Raw genomic sequence first — 20,860 nt, forward strand, 5'->3', positions numbered from 1 at the left:
GGACAAAACACCTGGTCCCACTGGTTTCAGTCACTGCAGCTAAAAGCAAACAGTTTCACCTTACAGAAGTTTGTGTGGATCACATGCACTTGCTTTATTTAGGTGTTACGTCTGCTGGCACAGATGATCTTGGTATGTCAAGTGGTGTTTCTGTGCTCTTATTGAACAAAGTATTTGCCAAAGACACACCTGCCTGTTTGGACAAGGACTTTCTACAGTCCTGCCTAGATTTAGTGTCTTTTGTCCTCATTTTATTGCCCTGAGACCTTCACATCATTTCCTTACTCACTGTTTGTAGTTATTGAGCAAAGCACAAAGCAAATGCACCCGTTCAACCTTTTTCCTCAGTGGCAAAGAGAGAACCAGCACACACTGTGTGTTTTTAACAGTGCCAATACTGGTTTGCTGTCACAACGACGAATACTGTGCAAGCATCCACTGTAGACAAAAGGCATTTAATGACCCATCTTGCAGATCAGCAAAAGGAAAAAAATCTCTTTGATCTTCTATTAGGCTCTATTAGGAAAGGGGAGTGATCAGACTTTTCGAGGGCAATATGCACTGTGTCAATGGGGATGAAATTCGCTGTACACCACTAATACTTGGCAGGATTTCACTCTTCTGTGAGTTTTTATTTCATTTTATTTCAGACTCTTGAGAGTCTGAAAGCGATAAAACCAGAGACAAAACTCTTCCTGATAGGGAACCATTTAATTAATATATTTACCAAATTTTTCAATTAAGTCATAAGCCACTTGTCCTGGCTTCTACTAAACTTGTTTTTATCTCAACTGTTGCATTTTCAGAGCATTGAAGTGATACTGCTCTCATATCGTTGGCTTATTTAAGTGAAAACATTTCAGAATCAAATATTTAAAACTGTTCCAAACTCTAAGGAGTTTCAAGTGATAACAGTTCTTGGTTTAAATACCTGCATTTTTTAAAGTCCTTTGAATTTCAAACTGTAACATTTGTAAACTAGTGTTACTTTCAAGGATTCAAAGTGCAGGAAGTGCCCAGTCCTGGGCAATGCCGAAGGCTAAAGAATGCACCCATTGGGTCTTTACCCAGGTGTTCTGAGCCTTAATTGGCAATTATTTGGAACTAGAGATAGAAGATAAAATAAACAAATTCTTCAATGATTTGAGTTGAAATGGACTTAGAGCTCATCTTGGACTTATCCAAGCCATGGGCAAGGACACCTTCCACTAGTCCAGGTTGCTCAGAACTCCATCCAGCCTAGCTTTGGAGACTTCCAGGCAGGCCACAGCTTCTCTGGGCCACCTGTGCCTCACCACCCTCACAGAAAAGAATTTCTTCCTTGTGTCTAATGTAAACCTCCTCTTTTTCAGTTTAAAACCATCCCCCCTTTTGTCCTGTCACTTACACACTTGTCAAAAGTCCCTCTCCAACTTTCATGTAGCAACTTTACGAACTGAAAGAGGCTATATGGTCTCGCTGGGCCCTTCTCTTCTGCAGATTGAACAACCCCAACTCTCCCAATTTGTCACAGAAAGTCTTCTGGATTATTAATTATTAACAAATTATTATTTTAAATATTTTTTACACCTATCCTATACACTCAGCACACTATCCTATACATAATAACCAAAATATCTCCCCTGGATTTGCAAAGTAAATAGGATTTTTCTTTTTTAAATAAAATAGTATTTTGACACTTTGGGTTCTTCAGGGAGTCCAGAAGAAAATAATAAAAAAAAGCTCAAAACTTTCTCTTGAATTCTAGAAAAATGTGAAGCATACAGCATATTTCTAGTAGTGATCCTTGTTCTGATCCCAGGCTGCATTTCTTTTCTCAGCCCTTGCTGGTATAAACAGGCATTATCATGACAGCTGCTTAAAATGATTCCTGATGGCAAAATAGAATTTTTCAAGGGTCTAGAAAAGACATGTGGATAGAAAATTATTGCAATCATTAGCCTGGTCCAAAATTCACCCAGGATTCTTCAAGAAATCCATAAATGACTAATAAAAGACTTATGAAGCAATATTAGACCTTGACATATGCACTGTGATATTTCCTTGACGGCTTTGGGCAACGTGATCTAGTGAAGTGCCCCTGCCCATGGAAGGGAGGTTGTACTAAGTGATCTTTAAGGTTTCTTCCAATCCAGACCATTCTGTGATTCTGTGATCTGGGAATCAGATAAGGGAAGGGGCAGACAGAGAAAATGCCCATGGCCATTTCTAGAGAGAAGCAGGTATTTCTCATTGAGCGATGTCTGCAACAGAAGCTTGCAGGATGTTTTGTGATTTGGCTGTTGTTGTGTATGGGTTTTTCTAATACAAAACATCAGAAGTTTAAATACAGCACATAGAAAATGTGACTGGAACAGAGAAAAACAAGTCCCTCAAGTGAGTATCTTAAAGCGAAAAAGCACATTAAGTCAATGAGTCCTGATGAAATGACTTGCAAGTAATATTTCCTTCAATACTCACTGTGAGTTGAATTAAACTAGGATTTATGATTCTAACATAGAAGATACAATTCGGATTGAAATGAAACCAATACAACTGAGGGTCAGAAGGAGGAAATTTCATTTTTTTTTTTTCAAACAGCTTGACTTAGACAGGTCTATTAGAAAATGTGTATTTTGGATCATTTCCAGGTTTGTCTAATCCTTAAACAAATAGGATTAGACAAATTGACACAAAAAGATTTTTTTTAATACACACAGAAAAGTCTGTGAAGTACTTTTGCATCCACCAAATTATCAGACAACCAAAGAATCTCAGAACTTACAACTTACAAAGAATCCAAGAACTTACAACTTAGAGCCTGTTCTTGGATGTCACAGAAGCTGCCTCTGAGTGTAAACAGAGGCATTCAAACATACTCAGATATGTCACTCTCTTACAGGAAGTGCCTGATCTTCCCACGTGCTGATGCCACCTGGGTTTGTGGCACTACAGGGGATTTCCCCCTCTCTGCCCCAGCACATAGTGACAGACCATCATGACATGACCTTTTACCACAGAAACCTTCTGCCCTTCTAGGTACACCACCGCACAGCAATCTCCTTAGCACGTGGCACTTTCTGTTTCTGCAGAAGATGAGGAGTGTCTTGGGGCTGCGGCTTCTTCTCTGTCCACCTGCAGAAGCTGGAGGGATGCTCCGGGTGCAAAAACTAGGTTGGGTACTGACCAGAGGAGCTCACTTTGTGGTAGACTGTATTCTAACCCACACCCTGACCAGATCTCATAAAATAACCAATAGTTCAGCTGTAAATTGCAGGCAATAAAGATAATCCAGTATTGTGTGGCAAAGGTTTAATATCAGACAGAGAAAATAAAACCCTTAAGTTAAGAGTAGAAATCAATTAGAGGTTAAAGGTATGTTGAACTTCAATCAGCATCCTGGGTACAGCTTATGATGTATGAAAAGCTAAATATTGTCATAATGAGCTGTTGCTGCCATCTAGTGAACACAGGAGTGTGAACTACACAGATTTATGGTTTGGCTACTGATCAAAAATATTTGCTTGGCTGGATTAAGTAAAATTTCTGTTTCTTTAGAGTAATCACGTTTCTTTCTAGATGATATCCAGGGCATGAATTTGCTTTAGAAAAAACTTGTGATCCTTTGGGAGATTCTGAATTCTCCTTTGGTAGCCACTCCTAGCCCATGGGGGAACCGTGAGCATATGTAGCTCCCATAGTATGAAACATATTGCTATTAATAAGAAAGAGTTATTAGTTAGAGCTGCAGGTTATTAAGATCTCAGAACACATTAGCTCTTCTTGAGCAATATCATGCAGAATCCATAAACTCTGCTGAGAATGGATACCTGCCCTTGTGTGGCAACTGTGGTTTAGATGAACGACCTCCCAGCTGGAAAAGCGCTGGCATTGGCACCGAATTTCTACAAGGATGCTGAAGGGTGACACAGAGGTCAAGCAGGCTGCTGAGGGAGTTTTAAATAGCAAGAGCTACCCCAGTCCCACAGCTTGTTTTATCCATGGGATGAGCCTGTTCTTGGATGTCCCAGAAGCTGCCTCTGAGTGTAAACTGAAGCATTCAAACACACAATTAACAGCAGAAATCTCTTGTATTAACACACAAAAAACCAGCGACAAAGTCACTATGTGCGAGAAATCCAGTTGGTTGCAATTCATTAAAAATATATATGCACATATTGCACACCTACAAGGTATATACATGGACACTCACAGCCAAATTCAGCCCTGTGGGTAAATATAAACTTATTTTGTGTTGACTCCAATGAAGTTGGACACATTTGCTTAGAGATGTCTTTGGCTTGTTTACGGCCACAAGGAGACAGGAAATTGCAGAGGAAAAGTGGGAGATAGGCGGGGTTCCTGCTGACCCTAAGGCACTGAATACAGTCGAGTGTTCAGACACACACAGGTCAATAACAGTGCACAGGGCCAAGACTATGGGCTACAATAGCAGTGACTTCTGTCTAAGATGGCAAAGGGATCTAAAGAGAAAAAAAAAAAAAAAAAAAGAATCTGGTTCTTTTTCTCAGTCTACTGTCAGGCCTGCAGGAGTTGCATTTAACAGAACGACACTAGCGTGAGACTAGCGAGAACAGCACGAAGCATCCTGTATTCCTCTGCAAATTCCTGAATTTCCACACGAGGGAGCTTCTTGCCCACGAAGCTGACAGGGCGCTTCCTCCTGGGAAAGGCGGCAGCAGCGGCTCCCTGTGAGCTCCCAACTCGTGCAGCCTGATTGCACTGCTAGAATCACAGCGAGAGCCAGAAGTGAAACGGTTAACAGATAATGATGATTGTCAGAGCTTGTTAACCACAATTATTTTCAAGACATATGTAAATCTGTATAACTACCTAAGTGTGGTATATAATCTAAAACATACTGTTTAAATCTATAAGCATTCCTGAGTTAATTTCACTATGGGAACCTTAGTTGCAACTTCCTGACTTCACTGTGTTTGAATGCATATCCATGAACATTAATTTAAAATTAGTCTAAATATTTGTTGAGAATTAATCACCTGATAAATTTAGCTCTTTTTCATTTTTATGAATTATTCATTATCTCCTCTCTTTCCGTTGATGTGTTGGTTGTTTGCAAGAATTGAATTACTGGTTGACACTGAAAAAAAAAATCCAGCATTTCTTGTGATTTGTAAAATGTTCCTCTTAGAAGCTTGACTGGTGACTATGAGAGAAATTGGGTGTGCCACCAATATTTTATGATACTGGTTGGTTTCTTGAAGGGAGTTTTTATGAGGCATAAGCAAGTTCATACGGCAAATATTTTGCAACAGCAGCAAAAAATCTGTTTATGTCTTTCATATCATATCATTCCTACGAAGAAAGTTTGTATTAACAAAAGCCTGTTGATGGAAATGTTTCAGAACAGTACAATGAGTGTGGCTGCAGGAATGAACAGCTATGTGAAACTGCTGAACTGCAAAAAGCTCCTTCTGCAGAGTCATCATTGAAAATACTTGAGCTTGCCAAGGGGAAAGAATAATTCTGTTCTAGGATGGCCTCAGGCAACTCTGAATGAAAAATTATCAGCCACCAGATATTACAAAGAGGAACAAACCTTTTAAGGAAAGCCTTGAATAGATAGCAGCAAGGATCCTTAACGCTGGCTAGTACAAAGGAGAGTGATTTGTGAGCCTCTAGCACAGAGAGGACCATCCCTCAAACGTTATCTTTAGCCTGCCTTCAGTGGAAATAGTGGAAGACCAGATTTTCAGAATAGACCTTACATTCACAAGTCTAGGGCCAGAAGCCTAATTTCTGGCTGCCATTCATTAAAACAATCTTTGTCACAAAATTAATTTACTAGCAAACATAACTTCACTTCTTCCAACTCACTGAAACAGATAACATCTTGAACTTCCCATCGGGTATGTCTTTATATTTGTTACTTTCAAATCAGTTTGCTACTATTAATTAAATAACAAATCAGAAAATTACTTCTAAAATTATAAAAAAGCAAAACCCCCAGAACACACCCTCATGTGGTTACTAACTGGTACCAGCACTTGCAGAACATCAAAGGCTTCTCTAAACACAGACTTTCATCAGTGATGCTGCAAGCCTTCATCTAATCTTTCATGATTTCCCATGCAGGAACATCAAAAGAGAAAGAAGAGAATAGCACCGTTCCAAAGTAACAGCGCTCTGTGTGAAAAGTACATGTTTAGCTACAGCACATATAAAATGTAAGTGGGAAATAATTATTTACATGAGACATATTTTAATAAACATCATCATTAGCTCCCTGTCTTTTCCTATAAGGAACAAGGATTTTCGCAGTTTAAAATCATGTCCAAAGCTCAAGCGATTTCTGGAAGAAAATGAAAAAGAATTAGAAATGTATAAGCCTTCAAAGCAAGAAGATCAATTTATGTTCATTTTTACCTACTGAAACACATTCTGCATATTTCATTGTTTCTGTCATCTTGTTATAATCCATCCAAAGAGTTTTCAAAGAACATTAAGTCCTACAAATAAACAAACCGTGAATTAGATATGGAAGGCAAAAAATTGCAACAATTACTATCAAGAGTCTTACACGTAGGCTTTTGTTACATAAAGTAATTATATTAGTCAATCACTTTTTATCACTGCTGCTGAGAAACAGGAGTTTTGGAGGGGACAATCCGAAAATCTTAACTGTCATTTCTATTCTACTAAAAGCAAAATTTCTGAATTGTTGTTGGAATTTTAAAGCTAACACTTTCAAGTGAATAATTTAAATAGTACTGTAATTTTGGTTTATAGTCTACAATGTAAGTATCACAGATGATTTTGAAACCATTTCATGATAACACAATTATGTTGGCAAAAGAGCTACAGAGAAAGTATCAATTTCTAATGCTAGAAAACATGCATGTCAACTTCATCTTTACCCCAAGCAATGAGTATTCTCCTTCTCATAAATCTTACGGTTATCTTCACAAGAGAATTTTTGTAGGAATTTTCATGTGACCTGAAGGTCTTACATACAACACTCAACAGAATTATTGAATTGGTTTGAAATTACCATTAGAAATTACTTCTTTTTTTTTGGTTCATACACTTTTTCAAACACAATAAGGGGTTTAGGGGAGTTTGGTAGGTTTGACATGCATGTTGATATTTGATTCTGCCATACAAAATATTGAACTGCATGTGTAATACTATTTAAACAGCTTAATATTCAAAAATTTAAGAACATTAAAAAAAAAGCAGACATAAAAATTAGAAGGTTTTAGTTGATTTATCTTTTATGTAGGGTTTGGTTTTCCAATGCACTTGCACTTTTGTAGTTCTCAGCTGACAGCAAAGGCCCCTTTGTCCCTGGTCTGCACATCTCTATGGGTCTGCCTCTCCACTCTGCACACTTACAATGAGGAAACAAGCACCAATCATTACTGCCTTGATCCTCACATCAAGATCCACAGGGACCTGGATCCCAAAGTTGGCGGTGTTGGTAAAGACGTTGTTAACAAATCCAGACCAATACTTGGAAATTTTGCCGATCGTCGTCATCTCATTGAGAGCTTTTACCTGCACAAAGAAAAAACAGGAGCAGACATAAATGTAAACAAATCAAGTGCACACTGATGACATCTCCACAGAATTAATGACTGTGTCCTGACATACAGAGTATGCTATAGTTGTCAGGTTCTCCTTTTATTCTTATTGCTGCAATGTTCTATTAGTGTCAAATTTCCCTTTACGAGTGGCATGCAAGAAACATCTCAAGTTTGGAAACATCAGCATCTTTAGAGCTGGGAGGAAGCAATCTTGAAAGTTTATGCCAGTTTTACCTTTCTTTAACAGACTTGTGGGGTTTTTTTCCTCTCTCAAGTTTTTTATATTCTCCTAGCCCCACTGCTGTGGACCACTGTCCCCTCAGGGGACAGGCATGTTCTCATTTATGCAGCCATCTGCATGTTTCTCACAGTACACTGAAATTTCAGACAATACCCACTGGAGTCTTTTGATTTGGCTAATGAGTTGATAAGCTGATAAATCCAAAAATTCCTTTATGATTCTTAACTAAGGCAAAACACTTTGTTCACATCAGAAAACTCTGTTCGGGGTTTCTTCAAGTATCTCCCATTCTCCCTCTCATCTGAGAAATTTATTCAAAATAGTAAAACTTTTAAATCTTTAACACCTGTACGAAACATACCTCAAAGTCAACATCTTCAAAACAGCCACAGGTTGCACATGGGCCAATTATTTTTAGCACATCTTCTTTACTTTGATTCTGTATAGTAAACTTTGGCAGAAAAGGGTCCCAGTTCTGTACAACATACCCAGCTATTGTACCTGGTGGGGACTGAACTTCTAACTAGCAAACAAAAGAAAATAACAACAAAAAAATTTTTAGCTGATTATAAATCAATATATTTTTTTCTGTGATAGCATATTTTTTATATAATGACAAAATATTTATGTACTGAATATATAAAATTTTACTCTATCATTTTACCAAACATGGAACTGGATATTGCAGAACTGTCTAACAGTGTTGTTAAACACAGTAGACAATCTGAAGCTCAGAAGCTGCACCAGAAGCCAAGATCTTACATGCAATAAAAGACTTTATAAAAGCTATGAACTAGGGAAAAAAAATTGTTATTGTATTCAGTAATTATCCTACAAGCTTTTTTCAAGTAGCTGTATTACCAAAGGACCTTTTCTTGAAAAATCCCAACAAGGATAAGTGCTAAGAAGGTACATGGATGAGCTAACCTGTAAAACATTTTCTTAACACAAGAAAGATGTCTGAATAAAGGAAAGTCAAAAAATACGGAGGAAAGATCTGATGCTCTATGGGGTCCACATTTTTCACTCCAAGCAGCTTACTTCCACGTTCTGCAATTTCCCAGAGATGTATGGCCCTGAAGAGGCAGATCCGTGGAGGGAAGGCTCAGCCTCCGCACAGAGCTGCTTCCAAGTCACCCCCACAGACCCCTGTGGCCTCCATGGAGTTTCCATCCTCCGCCCTCCTGTACGCTGAAGTGCTCTCTGCCTGTGTCAGGGCAAGCAGTGTTTTGGGGTGTCACTTGACTGCAGAGACATCACCAGACACCAAAGCTTTGTGTGGGGTGTCAGCAAAGCCGGGTCCCATGGAAGGGAGGAGGCACGCAAGGAGCAGAACTCGTGTCAAATCAAAGGCCTCCCCACAGTCCCTGGGCTGAGAGGGACCTGGAATTCCTGAATTCCTCCTTGCCACCCTCGAGGAGCTGCACAGAGAGATGCTGGCACCAAGGGCATTCCCTCACCTCCTGCAGGAAGCAGGGGAAGCAGCAGCTGTTGCACCTCAAGGGCCTGATGACTCGGATCACCTCCCGGCCCGCGTTATCCGCAATCCTGATGGTGAAGGCCCTGAGGGGCGAGCACAGCTTGCGGTCAAAGCAGCCGTTCTCTTCCACAGCAAAGTAAACTCTTTGTCCCAAGGGGTTTTTTATCTCGTATTTGCTGGAAGTCTCTGTGCCAAGTATGGCTAATAAGGCAAAACAAGTAGAACATTAACTTAGATTATGCTTGTTTTCACCTAGTATAATGTTAGTGTATATATACATATATGAGCATTAATTCCAAAAGTCTATGAGACAGGTTGTGAAAAAAATTGTTTTGAAGTAGCAAAACAAATAAAATATACAAGTATATGGAATTAATAGTGCCAGGTCTGTATTTGGAAGGAATTAATTCAGGCTTTGATTTGCTGTACACTGAAGTAGATATCACAAGAGAATTCAGATCCTGAGTTTCGGTTTGGGCTTTTTCTGGCTTTATCATCTGTGAAAAGTAATATCCTGAGACTATCCCACTTCAGTGACAAAGCTTTCGCCCAGCAGGTCATTCAAGAATCAGGCCAAAACCATATCGAATAGGAGAAATCTATCTTACAGTGTTTTACTGGCAGAACTCAATACTTGTTCATTACTTTGAAAATCTGAGAAACTAAATAATTAGAAAATCTTTTGCTCCATTTTATGTTTTCTGACCTTCCTTTCTCTGTTTGCTTTTTGCCTCATAGTATGTTATTGTTAAGGGCAATAAAATTTTCCATGGATCGGAAAGATGGTTAAACTTTAATAGCACTGAAAGGGAGGTGTCTGAGGGAGAGGATTTAGGACTGTTGTAGAGGTTACTCACCCCTCAGTGGTTTGCTGCTGAACAGGCAAACAATAAAGTGAGTCTTCCCCACATTATCAATGCACAACAGCCTGACACAGGGGCAGCAGGAAGGTTCACAGTGACTCCAGTGAGCTGGAGGCTTGGATGCCTTTTGGAGACACCCATGTACCAGCATTATTAAAGGGTGACAAGGATTGCACCATACCTTCCAGAAGCTCCACTTGCTGATGAATAATTATCTGGTCCAGCTGTTTTAAAAGAATAAACAAGATGGTGAGTTTTGGATAGGTCTGGGGCTGGCAGTGGTCACGTGTCTATTTTTATTTCTCATCTCCCTGCAATTAAGATTTCTTTCCTTATAGAGGTGCACAGGGTGGGTGCCTGAAGGATATCTCAAGTCACACTTTGGACTTTTCCCTGAAATAATGGCTGAGGAATGTGACATTAGGTCCTGTCCCCATGTAATTCACCCACACATTTGAAGAAAAATAATCATCACTGGGGGAATGAGGAAGCCAACAGCAACAGAAAGCTGTGCGCAAGAAGCAGGATCCACTTCTTGCTCCTGTTGCTCCTCTTTGTCAGAGGGGAAGCTCCTTACCCCAATTCCAGTGTTGGTGCTGGGCACCATGGCAGTGCAGGGGTGAGCAAGCCTGGGCTCAAGCACGAAACATGCAGTGGCCACATCTTAAAGGACCTTGGCTGGAGCAGCCCAGCAAGGTAGTCAGGGGATGTCAATGATGGCACACAGTGGCTTTAACACTCTGATCTAAGGAGCCCTGCACCTTAAATCTGGCAAGTGATCATGCCAGGGTACCAGAATGAGCAATGAAACACTCAGCTGACTGAAAATGTCTTCACCCATGAACTAGTTACAAATGCAGGAGAAAAACTGCTTTCCATGACACCCAGCTTGGCTGTGCTTATTGTCCCTCTGACATTATTCTTTCTTGGAGAACAGTTGTTAGCATTATAAAACCAGCAAGACTTAATTTCAGTCTACCTTTCAGTTTTATGTGACTTTTTATGCCTGTTTTATGTGACAGTTTTAGGCTTTACCAATCTCTTTTCCATAATTTTTCTGTAAATTCCTGATGGGCAAATGCTTGGCACAGGTTTTGCCATTACTCACAGCTGCAGACACAAAGCACACAGCGACCTTCTGAGACCAGCCTGTCACAGCTTTCCAGTGCCTGGATATTTTAAAATTGACAAATCTCGCCTGGTACATATTCAAACTGTTGCAGCCATTTGTCACCTCTAGTCAGCTCCTGCAGCTAGTTCAGGCTGCAGAGAAAAGCTGGCAAAAAGAGGAACTTCTCTATCTCTTTGATTAATCTCTGAAATGTGCATGCCAGTAATTGAAATAATAAAAAATATTTAGACATAAAAATATTCTCCCAAGAATCTTTGCTGCTTGTTGTTTGGGTCTCATGAGAGAGCTCTTGGAGCTCATGGGAAGGGCTCTGCTGATGGAAAGAGAATAAACAAGTTAAAGATGGTAGAGCTATTTTAATATTTTAGAATTTATTTTAATATGGATTTCTTTGCCCCATGTAGACTTTTACAAGGAAAAGTAATTCATGAGCCTGAATTTTTAAAAGCTTTAAGTGATTTTGGTCTATGTATTAGGTTACTGTGCACAATGTATAAACAATACTGAGACTACACGGCAGTACCACTTGCTATCCTTGTTTTGCCTTTCACTGGTTTCTGCAGGGCAGTTATTCTGATGCATTTTTATTGGGACACTTGTGGATTGAGGGAATTCTGCACTTGCATTTGAAAGCACCCAAAGCCCTTTGGCTTAACAGCAGTTTGGTCCCCTTGAGCTCAGATATGTTAAAATTCCTTATACACAGTTAATTCTCAGTATTCAGTTCTGTGGGTATCAAATTTACATCTGATAAGTCTAACCAAGTCTGAACAAAGAAGGTCCTTACAAAGGTAGTTAAACCTGAGTGGTGCCACAACATGCAGCTGAAGTACTCAGAAAATTCTTCTCCAAGGTTTCCCCTGTCTATTTCTTTTCTGTGGGAAAAGGTTAATTCAATTTTTATTATGGACACTGAACTACTCTTTGAGTTATGGCTGTAATCTGGAAGACAGTAGTGAGGCTTAGGTAACTTTAATAATTAGGTAACTTTAGGAAGTTATTAAAGAGTGATAGTCCTAGAAAGCTGATGTGTTGGCTGAGGCAGAGCAGTTTTTGCCCTTCTCTGGGGCACGTCAAACAGCCAATCGGAATGGTTCCTTCACTTGAACTCACTTTGGGTGTGAATCTGCAGAGTGAAACGTTGCTGGCTGGCCTTTACCTACAGGACATACACTTTCCTTTCCTCTCATCCAATCCTTGGGCTGCTATCTAGAATAAGATTGTAGGGATCTCTCTGAGAGTGACTACATTTGGATCCTTGTATCAGAGTCAAACAGTCTTACTGAGAAATAGGTTCAGCTTTCTTAAATGTATCCAGTTATCTTGCCCTCTTGCTGGAGAATGTAATTTCTATTTGTTATTCTGTATTTATTCACAACCACTCTCTATATAATCTTTCTTCCAGTAATGTAATCCTATAAATTAAATATGTCTCTTTCCCACAGTTTGTTTACTCTCATGGGCACTCAGTATGGCTCCCTTTCCAATAGTGTTGTTTTTAGTCTAGAGATAAAATAGACTGAGTCTTGTTTTAAAGGAGGTTCTCTATTCCCCATGCACTTCCAGTAGCACCTCTCTGTGCCTGTTTCAGTTTGGACCCACCTTTCCCCAATGCACACAACACTAGAACGACACACAGACTTCCAGAAGTCTTCCCAGCAGCATAGATAACTCCAAGTTCTGCTAGCAACATCTTCATTTGAGCATTTAATCACATGAAAATCTCTTAGTCCATGAGGATAAATCCCAAGGGATTACCCTGGCAGCTGTGAATGTCACATGCATTCCGCAGGCAGACCTCTCCCTGCTGGAGGGACTCCTTTCTACTCCCATCTATCCTGAATGAGCTCCTTTCATTTGCCCCACAGCCAGGACAGTTTCAGCATCACACAGTAAAGAGTTCTGCAAGGCACAGAAACTCGAGCTGTGGGTACATGCCAACAGTCATACTGCTCACATGCTTCCCACTTTTCAGACTGCAGAGAAAATTAAGGATAATTAGCAAGGGCTGCAGCACAGGCCAAGAATAAGCATGAATGAGGTCTTCAGTTCCAGTTGTAGCTCTGGGAGTGACCTGCTCTTTTGTCTTAATGTCAGATGCAACACTTATATAACATGGAGTGATGGTATTTGCTTGCCTACGTTGTCTGGGTAAATCTGAGGTGTAATTCGTGTCTGTACAGGAGCCTGAATATGTAACCTTCCAAGTACTTACTATCACAATCACTTTTAGACTAAAAAATGTAGCTTCCATGGTCTGAAAACAAATGCTCATGTAATTGACAACATGTATCATTTTGTGCTCAGGCATCTTGAAATGAAAGTCATCACCCCACACAAAAGACTGCTTCTGAAGAGTCTCCCCATTTCATTAGCTATCTAGGTAACTTAGCTCCTAATATAAAATATATTCAATTCCTGCTTCTATACAAAACTAGCAGAAATGTGTGCCTAAAATACTCATCTTGAGTGAAGTAAACATTTCCCAGCATCACCAAAATGCAAACACAGCAGAGATATATCAGAACTGTGATCTGACTATGCTGGGGGCCTGATTCTGTCCCTGCCATACCAGGCGGGGCATGTGACACCTTGCTCAGCATGCAAGAGTGGCACAATACAGCCACATGTAAAACCTCAGTCAGTGTCAAAGCAAGAGCAGGGAGTGACCCTCCTGGTAAAAATGTTCAGGAAAAGAGGGAACTTCTGGAGCAGACCTGGAGACCATCAGTGCTCTGAGCTCCAGGAGCTGAGAGGTCTCACAGAGCAAAAAGGACAGCCACATGTCTAGCAGTAGGATGGAGAAGATATAAGCATTAATTTTTCTTCCCCATCTACGACCTTCTTCTCCACCTCCATTTTCAAGCATTTTTCTCTCTCAGGCATAAGCACTTTCTTCCCCACACAGAGTTAGTGCAAGTTTGCAGCCACTCAGACTTATTTATGTTCATCCAATTTCTATAAAATGAATGGCAGCAATGAAGAGAAAGCTTCTTTCTCCTATGTTCCTTATTTCATAGTAACACCAAATAACAAAAAAGCCTCTCCATCCCAATCTACTCCTCCCCCAAGGGGAAAAACCCTAAAAACCTCATCCTCCAGGGTACAAAATTAACATAAAATGAAAATATAACAATTCTAGCATTCAGAAGGATTCAGAACCTGGTTCAGATACTCCAGACCAGGTGGCAAATTATGAGTGTGTGATGTTTGCTTCCAGAGACTTGGTTCAACAGGTGTATTCTGCTGAGGAACATCAGAAGAACCAGGGAGGTAATCCTTAAAGATTGAGTTGGTTTGTCCCTGAGATTCTGCAGAAAAAAAAAAAAAGAGAAAAACCCAGAAACATCAGGACCAAGGAGCAGCTAGCTTCTTGGATCAAAGCTGGAACAATAACATCATTCTGCATGTGACTGCATCAGTACTTCAGGTCAGGAGTGAGGACCCAAAAGGAATCTCCTGATTGTCCCACACATCGAGAACTCTGATTATAAAGCTGCCTTAGAATATGCGAAGAGGAATCACTGCAGATGAAGTTAAATCAGGAGATGTGGTCTTGGAGGGCACCTGATCTGCTCTGACAGCTGGTGAGCACAGAGCCTGTGTGGCAAGGCTGGAGCTGGTCTGGACTCATGCACAGGGTGGCCAGAAGCCCCTCAGCACAGCTGCCCAGCCCTGCTCCCTGTGAGCTGCCCTGTGTGCCAGTGTGCCCTGAGCTGCTGAGGGCTGGCTCCCAGCAAGATGCTCTCCAGCATCCTGAGGGCACCCATAATTTCTCTTAATTAGAGATAACATTCCCAGGGATCTCAGATTCCCCAAGACGGGATATTACAACCCTGATATCAAAGTCTACGCAGCCTCTTATAGTGTATTATTCATTATTATCTTAATGAATAGATCAGATATCATTATGCTGTGTTTTCTGGTTTTCTACGACAAAGAAGTCCTTTAGGGCACAGTGATGGTGACCTCGGCAGTGCTGTGAAGGTAACAAGAGCATTTACTACCACAGGCACCTGTACATCCACACTCCTGCACAGGCACCATCTCCCACAGCATAGTGACTACCTTAAACACTGGACTTTCAAAATACTCCTGCTAGTTTTTCCAGCTACATTGTTCCTCGGCCTTCAACAACAGTGTTTCTGCAGGAACCAGGAGGAGCAAAGTGAAGGTCTCCCCATATAAATGGCAAATCCTTATATTGAGCTAAGCCCCTGTGTTTTGGCAGGAAAGCAGTCCCCAAACTGATCATTTTTAACTCCCATGTGACAATACTTAGACGTAATTGGGTTTGAGGTTCCAGAAGGAATTTTGACTCCAAGTCTGAATCTTTTTTTGCTGTTGTGGGTTTAAATTAGATCCTTTAGTATTATTTGAACTCACTGTGAAAGATTCATCATTCAATCATATTTTGATCTTAATTTGTCTTTGCAGCCACTGCTTTCTTTCAAAGTCTGAGACCACAGGAAGAAGTAACCCCTTTGAATTTGTTGCTGGCTTTTAAAAATGTATAACTGCGTAATAAATATTTAATATGCTCTTCTGCATCATTTTACCTCACAGGGTTCTGTTACTGCCGTAACTCTTGTTGTTACATGAAATGCCACGAAGTAGCCCAGTGTTGGTGTTATTCTTGAATAATAAAGAGGAAAAAAGACAACAAATTGCAGTTCTACCTGTCAAATTTTAAGCTATACAAAAATCAAACAGTAAATACATTAAATATTAATGACAATTTGAGCTAGTCTGACACTTTGTCTATTTTTGTGTATGATTCCCATTTCATTACTAATATGGAAATCCTTAACGTTACCATATGAAACAGTGAGTATTCTGTACAAACACAATTTGTAGAGTTGCATGTTCCTGAAAGAGGTGTATTGTCAAGTTTCTTCATACTAAAAACCATATTCCACACCATTACTGTTTAACTGTTTCTTCTAACTGATACACATCCAAAATATGCAAAACCAGATTTCTCTTATACAGCTAAAGCTAAACAAAATAACAAAAAAACCTATATTGCAAGAGTACAACAATTCTATAAAATCTGCTTGCTCCTGTGTACCTTTTAATGCTCTAATGCAGAATGTCTTGAGTGTTTTGAGGGCAAGAAAGAAGGGTAAGCATTTGGCAAACCAAGACAGCCATTGCTGAAACTCCCTGGGCCAAAACGTGCCTCTGTACATGCCAACAGAACGACCTCCATGGAGCTGCACTCATGTTAAGAGAAAAAGAGACTTGTATCCTTCTGTTTAGTTTGAAAACCTGGAGAAAATTAATTGAGAAGGCTGATTAGATCAGATGCTGCACATTTGCACATTGCCCTGAGTACTCAAATGGCTACAGCTAAAGTCAGTACGTGACAAAGACACACCCAGATAGGAGTAATCTGATTAACTTCAGTTATTCTTCAGTTATTATTCTCCATATGGGGTTATCAGGTCTCTGGCCAGTTTTGAATGTGAAAAGCATTTGCTGATGTAGTATTTTCAAAGTGAAATAGGGAAGAAGTGTGCAAAAACAGTGATACCCTTGGCTCAGTACCCACCCTTCCCAGGCATTCTATACCGACAGGTTTAAACACTAAGATACCAACACTAAATTTTCTGACTGAATGCAGAGGCTAACATTTTATAACGTATTTTATTCAAATACCACCCTAGTATAGATTCTAGTCTCCTTAGGAGCCTCTTGGATGCTGAAAAATTAAAGGAAGACGAAACAGCTGTGTTTTGACTGATGTGGTTTTAGCCTGAAACACTCATTTCATCAGACTGCTGATTGCTGGGAACGCACAAGACCAGTTTTCTGTAAACACGATCTAAAAATACAGACTATAGATGCACTTACCTTGAGAGGCCATGAAGCTTCCTGAGCTACTTCTTCAAAGGAAGCCGGGTTAAAAGAAAAGGCTTTTCTTGTTGCAGCAAATAAAAAAAAGGCGCACAGCATGCACCAAACTTCAGAAGGTGTCTGTCTGCTGGCTGTCGGCTGGCAGAGCACGGGAGGAGCTCACGGGCTGCGCTGGCTGAGCCGGGCCGCGGGGGGAGAGGCTGCGGGGCCGGGAACGCCGAGCCGTGCCAGGAGAGTGCACCCTTGGAGAGAGGGAAAAGGGTTTCGCCAGCGCGGAGAGACAAAGCTGCCGTGTACCCACGGGCTAAATGAGCACCTTAGACCTAAGATCCTCTCTGTGTTTACTCTGAGAATACAGAGATTCTAAGTTTTTAGTTCAGTGTTTGTGTTTCCACTTCTTCAGGCTGTCCACTAAAGACAGAGGAGTTAATGAAGCTGTGGATGGCCCATCCCTGGAAGTGTGTAAAGCCAGGCTGGATGGAGCTCTGAGCCCTCTGGTCGAGGGAAAGGTGTGCCTGTCCAAGTCAGGGGTTTTGGAACTAGATCATCTTTAAGGTCCTTTCCAACCCTGGCCATTCTATGATTCTATGTTTTCCCTACAGCTGACCCCAGTCAATATTTTCTGTGCACAAAGCAGGAATAGCTGCCTTGGATTTCTCACTGTATTCCATCCATGTAATATCAGCCAGAGGATGCCCTCCAAGGGATGTCATACCTACACCCAGTCCCAGAAAGTCATCCTGTACATTTCCCCACCACTGTGCCCCTCAATATTCACATCCACGCAGGGTTCTCCTGATCCCTGTGAGGTGTTTGAACTGGATTTGGAGAACTGAAACAGTCTGGCAGTGCTTTGTCCTAGACTAAAACCATGACATATGTAATTGCCCTCATTGCACTGGGAGGAAAAGATGAGAAGAAGGAAGAGTAACCTTGACTTACCAGCTCATATTCCTGCCTTGAGTGCCCAAGTTGCTGTGGAAATCATCAGGCAGATGTGGTCTGCAGGCAGCTGTGATGTATGGCTGCAAGAATGGCTGAGCCTATGCACAGAGCCCAGCAGAGTAGAGGGAGGTGCTGGGGACCATTTTCTGTCCTCTTTGCTACTGCAAGTTCCACTGGTTTGAACCTGTCTCAAGTAGGATTGAGCAGATTAAATTCCAGAGTTTACAGCTCAGGAAGATGTTGATGAGGATTCTCTGAAAGAAGAATACAGAAAACCCCCAAACTATGTGGAAGCTGATTTTTATAGACTACAACAGCAAATGCAAGAGCGTCAGATGTACTTATGGATTTGGCAATGTGAAATTTCCCAGGAGTTTGTCATTGCCTGCCTGAGAACTCCCTGGGTGCAGTGGCAAGCACAGGCCAGCCCAGGAGCCAGACCCTGCTGTGCTGAGCCTGGAAACAACCAGAGAAGTGACAAAAATTTTGGTGACTAAAAAATGAGTACTAAACAAATCCATCTGGATTAGGAGGAAGTTTGACATAACAGGAAATAAGAGTTAAGAATGACCAAAAGTTTTTGCCTCCTTTCTCCCTGTCAAGGATGGGCTTCTTTGGAGCACAGGGCAGACACAAAGCCTAAGAAAATAAGAAAAACTGCAGGGAAAGCTCTGGATAAATATAGTAAACATATCTTTAAAAATGACAGATGAGAATTCAAATGAGATGGCACTCATTTACCTCTAAAAATAAATGAAGACTTGTTTTACCTCCCAGAAAATTACAGAGAAAAAAAGTCCCAGTATTCTGTCAATGCATAAGCAAAATGTCTCAAACAGACAAAACACACTAAAAAATATATGAAAGAAGACGTTTCAAACGTTTAAAAAGCATTTTTGAGAAGTCCAAGTGATTCAGTTGCTGACCCAGAGGAGGCGTCAGGCACAGCCTGTGCTGCACTTTGCCTGCAGCAGGGGCCAGGCCAGGCTGGCTGTGCTGGGAGCTGCTGCTGCCCTGCTCAGGCTCTGCCCCAGAGCTGCCCTGGCAGCTCAGGCAAGCTCCCCTCCCTGCTGGAGCCGGGTTTCATTTTCCTGCCACTCATGAAATAAACGTTTCCCTGAAATAGTTCTGTCCCAAAGAACTAACTAATTTTGCTGACATTATTTGCAAAATTGCAGTAAATAGGTAACAGAAAGAAATACAACTTGGCTTTAAGTACATTTTGGGGTTTTCTTCCTTTTTTTTCACGATTTTCCACATCTTTTACAAAGTCCCCTTTTACCCCATTCCTACTTTTTTAATTCCACAGCAATAATTTTGGTAGATTGTATCAGTAGACTTCTGAAGGATTTGCAAATGAGAATCTTGCACTGGCATAAGTCCTTACAGGTAAAACCACATATTTAATAATTTCTTTAATCTGAATTTCTGGTGCGCTTTTTTTTTTTTTTTTAATAAATACTCATATATCGGTCCAAATAGGCTGCTGCCATGATTAAAAGCATTCTCACTAAGACATCATGTACAGAAGACTTAATCATATTTATTCAAGCACAAAGACGGTCATTCTTTGGTGCCCTTTAGATATGCACAGGAAGAGCACTCAAGAAATGAGGACAAGCATTTAAAGAATTGCGTACTGCTACTTCTAACCATATTTTAGGGCCTTCAGGAAGCAGAGCATCAGCACCCAAAGAAGAATTTCACCAAGACACAGAACTGGCTGCCTCTGCCCTTTGAAGAAGGCCCTGGGAAGGGTTATCACTGCCTACACTGACTCTACCAGTCAGAGTCTCAGCACTAAAACAGAGTACACTGCCTTCCTCTGCATGAATATGCTGGGGAACTGAAACACATTCACAGATATTAAAAAAAAAAAAAACAAACAAACAAAAAGCAAACAAAAAAACCCCAACCAAACAACAAAAAAAATTGAGTATACATACATATATTCCTGCTACCTCTAAAATACTCTTGCTCCATCCTATGCTGTAAAGCTGATAAAAATTGATGGGCAAATCCTTAGAAGGCATAAGTTAGCATGGATCCATCAAAATCAATGAGCCTATCCAGATCAGGGCAAGCAGTGCTTGGCTGGAGGAGTTTATACATCTAAGACCTTCCTTTTTTCCTTAAAGAAAAATTGCATCTCTTGTATAACTACCACTTCCACAAAGGCCCAGAGATCCATCCCTGCTGAGCTGATGTCCAAGCACCACTGCAGTCAATGGTGATTACATAAATTACTGCAGCCTGGAGGAAACATATCCATGGACTAAGACATCCTTGTCCTCAGAACAGAAACAGAACACAGATTTTCCTCCAGAAAGCATGCAGTAATAGTCAACCAGGTGGATCAAGGGAGCAAAAATGTCATATGGCTCAACATAGGTGCCATTTCTCTGGAGCATAATCACTCTTCCATTTTCTACAGGAGTAGAAAATGCAGGAGTATAACGACAAAAAACACCTTCACAAGAGAAAACAGGAGACAGTAACAAATTTCAAAGTATTTGGAAAAGCTGTTTGATTTCTCGTCCTGCTCCCTGCTGCTCAGAAAACTGCTCCGTGAACCTGGTGTGAGGTATCTGTCCTTGTACTCAGCAGGAAAAGATGGTGCTCCCCTTTCCCCACTCTACCACTGTGGACTCCTCCAGGTAAGAAACTGCCTCTGCCCTTGTCCCCACAATCTCCACAAGTTCAGGCAAGAGAGCTCAGCCCCTCCCTAGCTGCCCTTCCTGAGCTCCAGGCAGCCGGGGATGCCCTGTGCCATCCAGCAGCAGGCTGAGAGCA

At 40.9% G+C, this 20,860-nt stretch overlaps 1 protein-coding gene across 2 annotated transcripts; it reads right to left on the reverse strand.

Annotated features, from left to right (window-relative positions):
* Nucleotides 1-6,178: 6,178 nt before the first annotated feature.
* On the reverse strand, nucleotides 6,179-17,151 carry LOC136295326 (phospholipid scramblase family member 5-like). Of its 2 annotated transcripts, none has more exons than XM_066193825.1 (8): nucleotides 17,120-17,151; nucleotides 14,426-14,574; nucleotides 10,313-10,355; nucleotides 9,249-9,469; nucleotides 8,150-8,311; nucleotides 7,399-7,518; nucleotides 6,392-6,470; nucleotides 6,179-6,313 (listed from the first exon to the last, which is right to left on the reverse strand). In XM_066193825.1, the coding sequence occupies exons 1-7, from the start codon at nucleotides 17,130-17,132 to the stop codon at nucleotides 6,432-6,434; spliced, it is 747 nt and encodes a 248-aa protein (XP_066049922.1). In that variant the 5' UTR covers nucleotides 17,133-17,151; the 3' UTR covers nucleotides 6,179-6,313; nucleotides 6,392-6,431. The 2 variants fall into 2 exon arrangements, with proteins under 2 accessions (XP_066049922.1, XP_066049921.1); XM_066193824.1 differs by having other exon boundaries at nucleotides 7,357-7,518.
* Between the last annotated feature and the right edge of the window lie 3,709 nt (nucleotides 17,152-20,860).

This window comes from Chamaea fasciata, unplaced genomic scaffold (assembly GCF_029207755.1).
Source record: "Chamaea fasciata isolate MVZ Bird 193981 ecotype frontalis unplaced genomic scaffold, bChaFas1.0.hap1 SCAF_11, whole genome shotgun sequence".
NCBI classification, from domain to species: Eukaryota; Metazoa; Chordata; class Aves; order Passeriformes; family Sylviidae; genus Chamaea; species Chamaea fasciata.

Excerpts from the sequence above, each read along its gene's own strand:
- LOC136295326 (XM_066193824.1), bottom strand. Across the intron at positions 10,356-14,425 it reads GTCTGGAGTATCTGAACCAG|CTGGACCAGATAATTATTCA; the intron begins GTTCTGAATCCT and ends CTTTTAAAACAG. Across the intron at positions 8,312-9,248 it reads TCCCCTGCTTCCTGCAGGAG|TTAGAAGTTCAGTCCCCACC; the intron begins GTGAGGGAATGC and ends TTTGTTTGCTAG.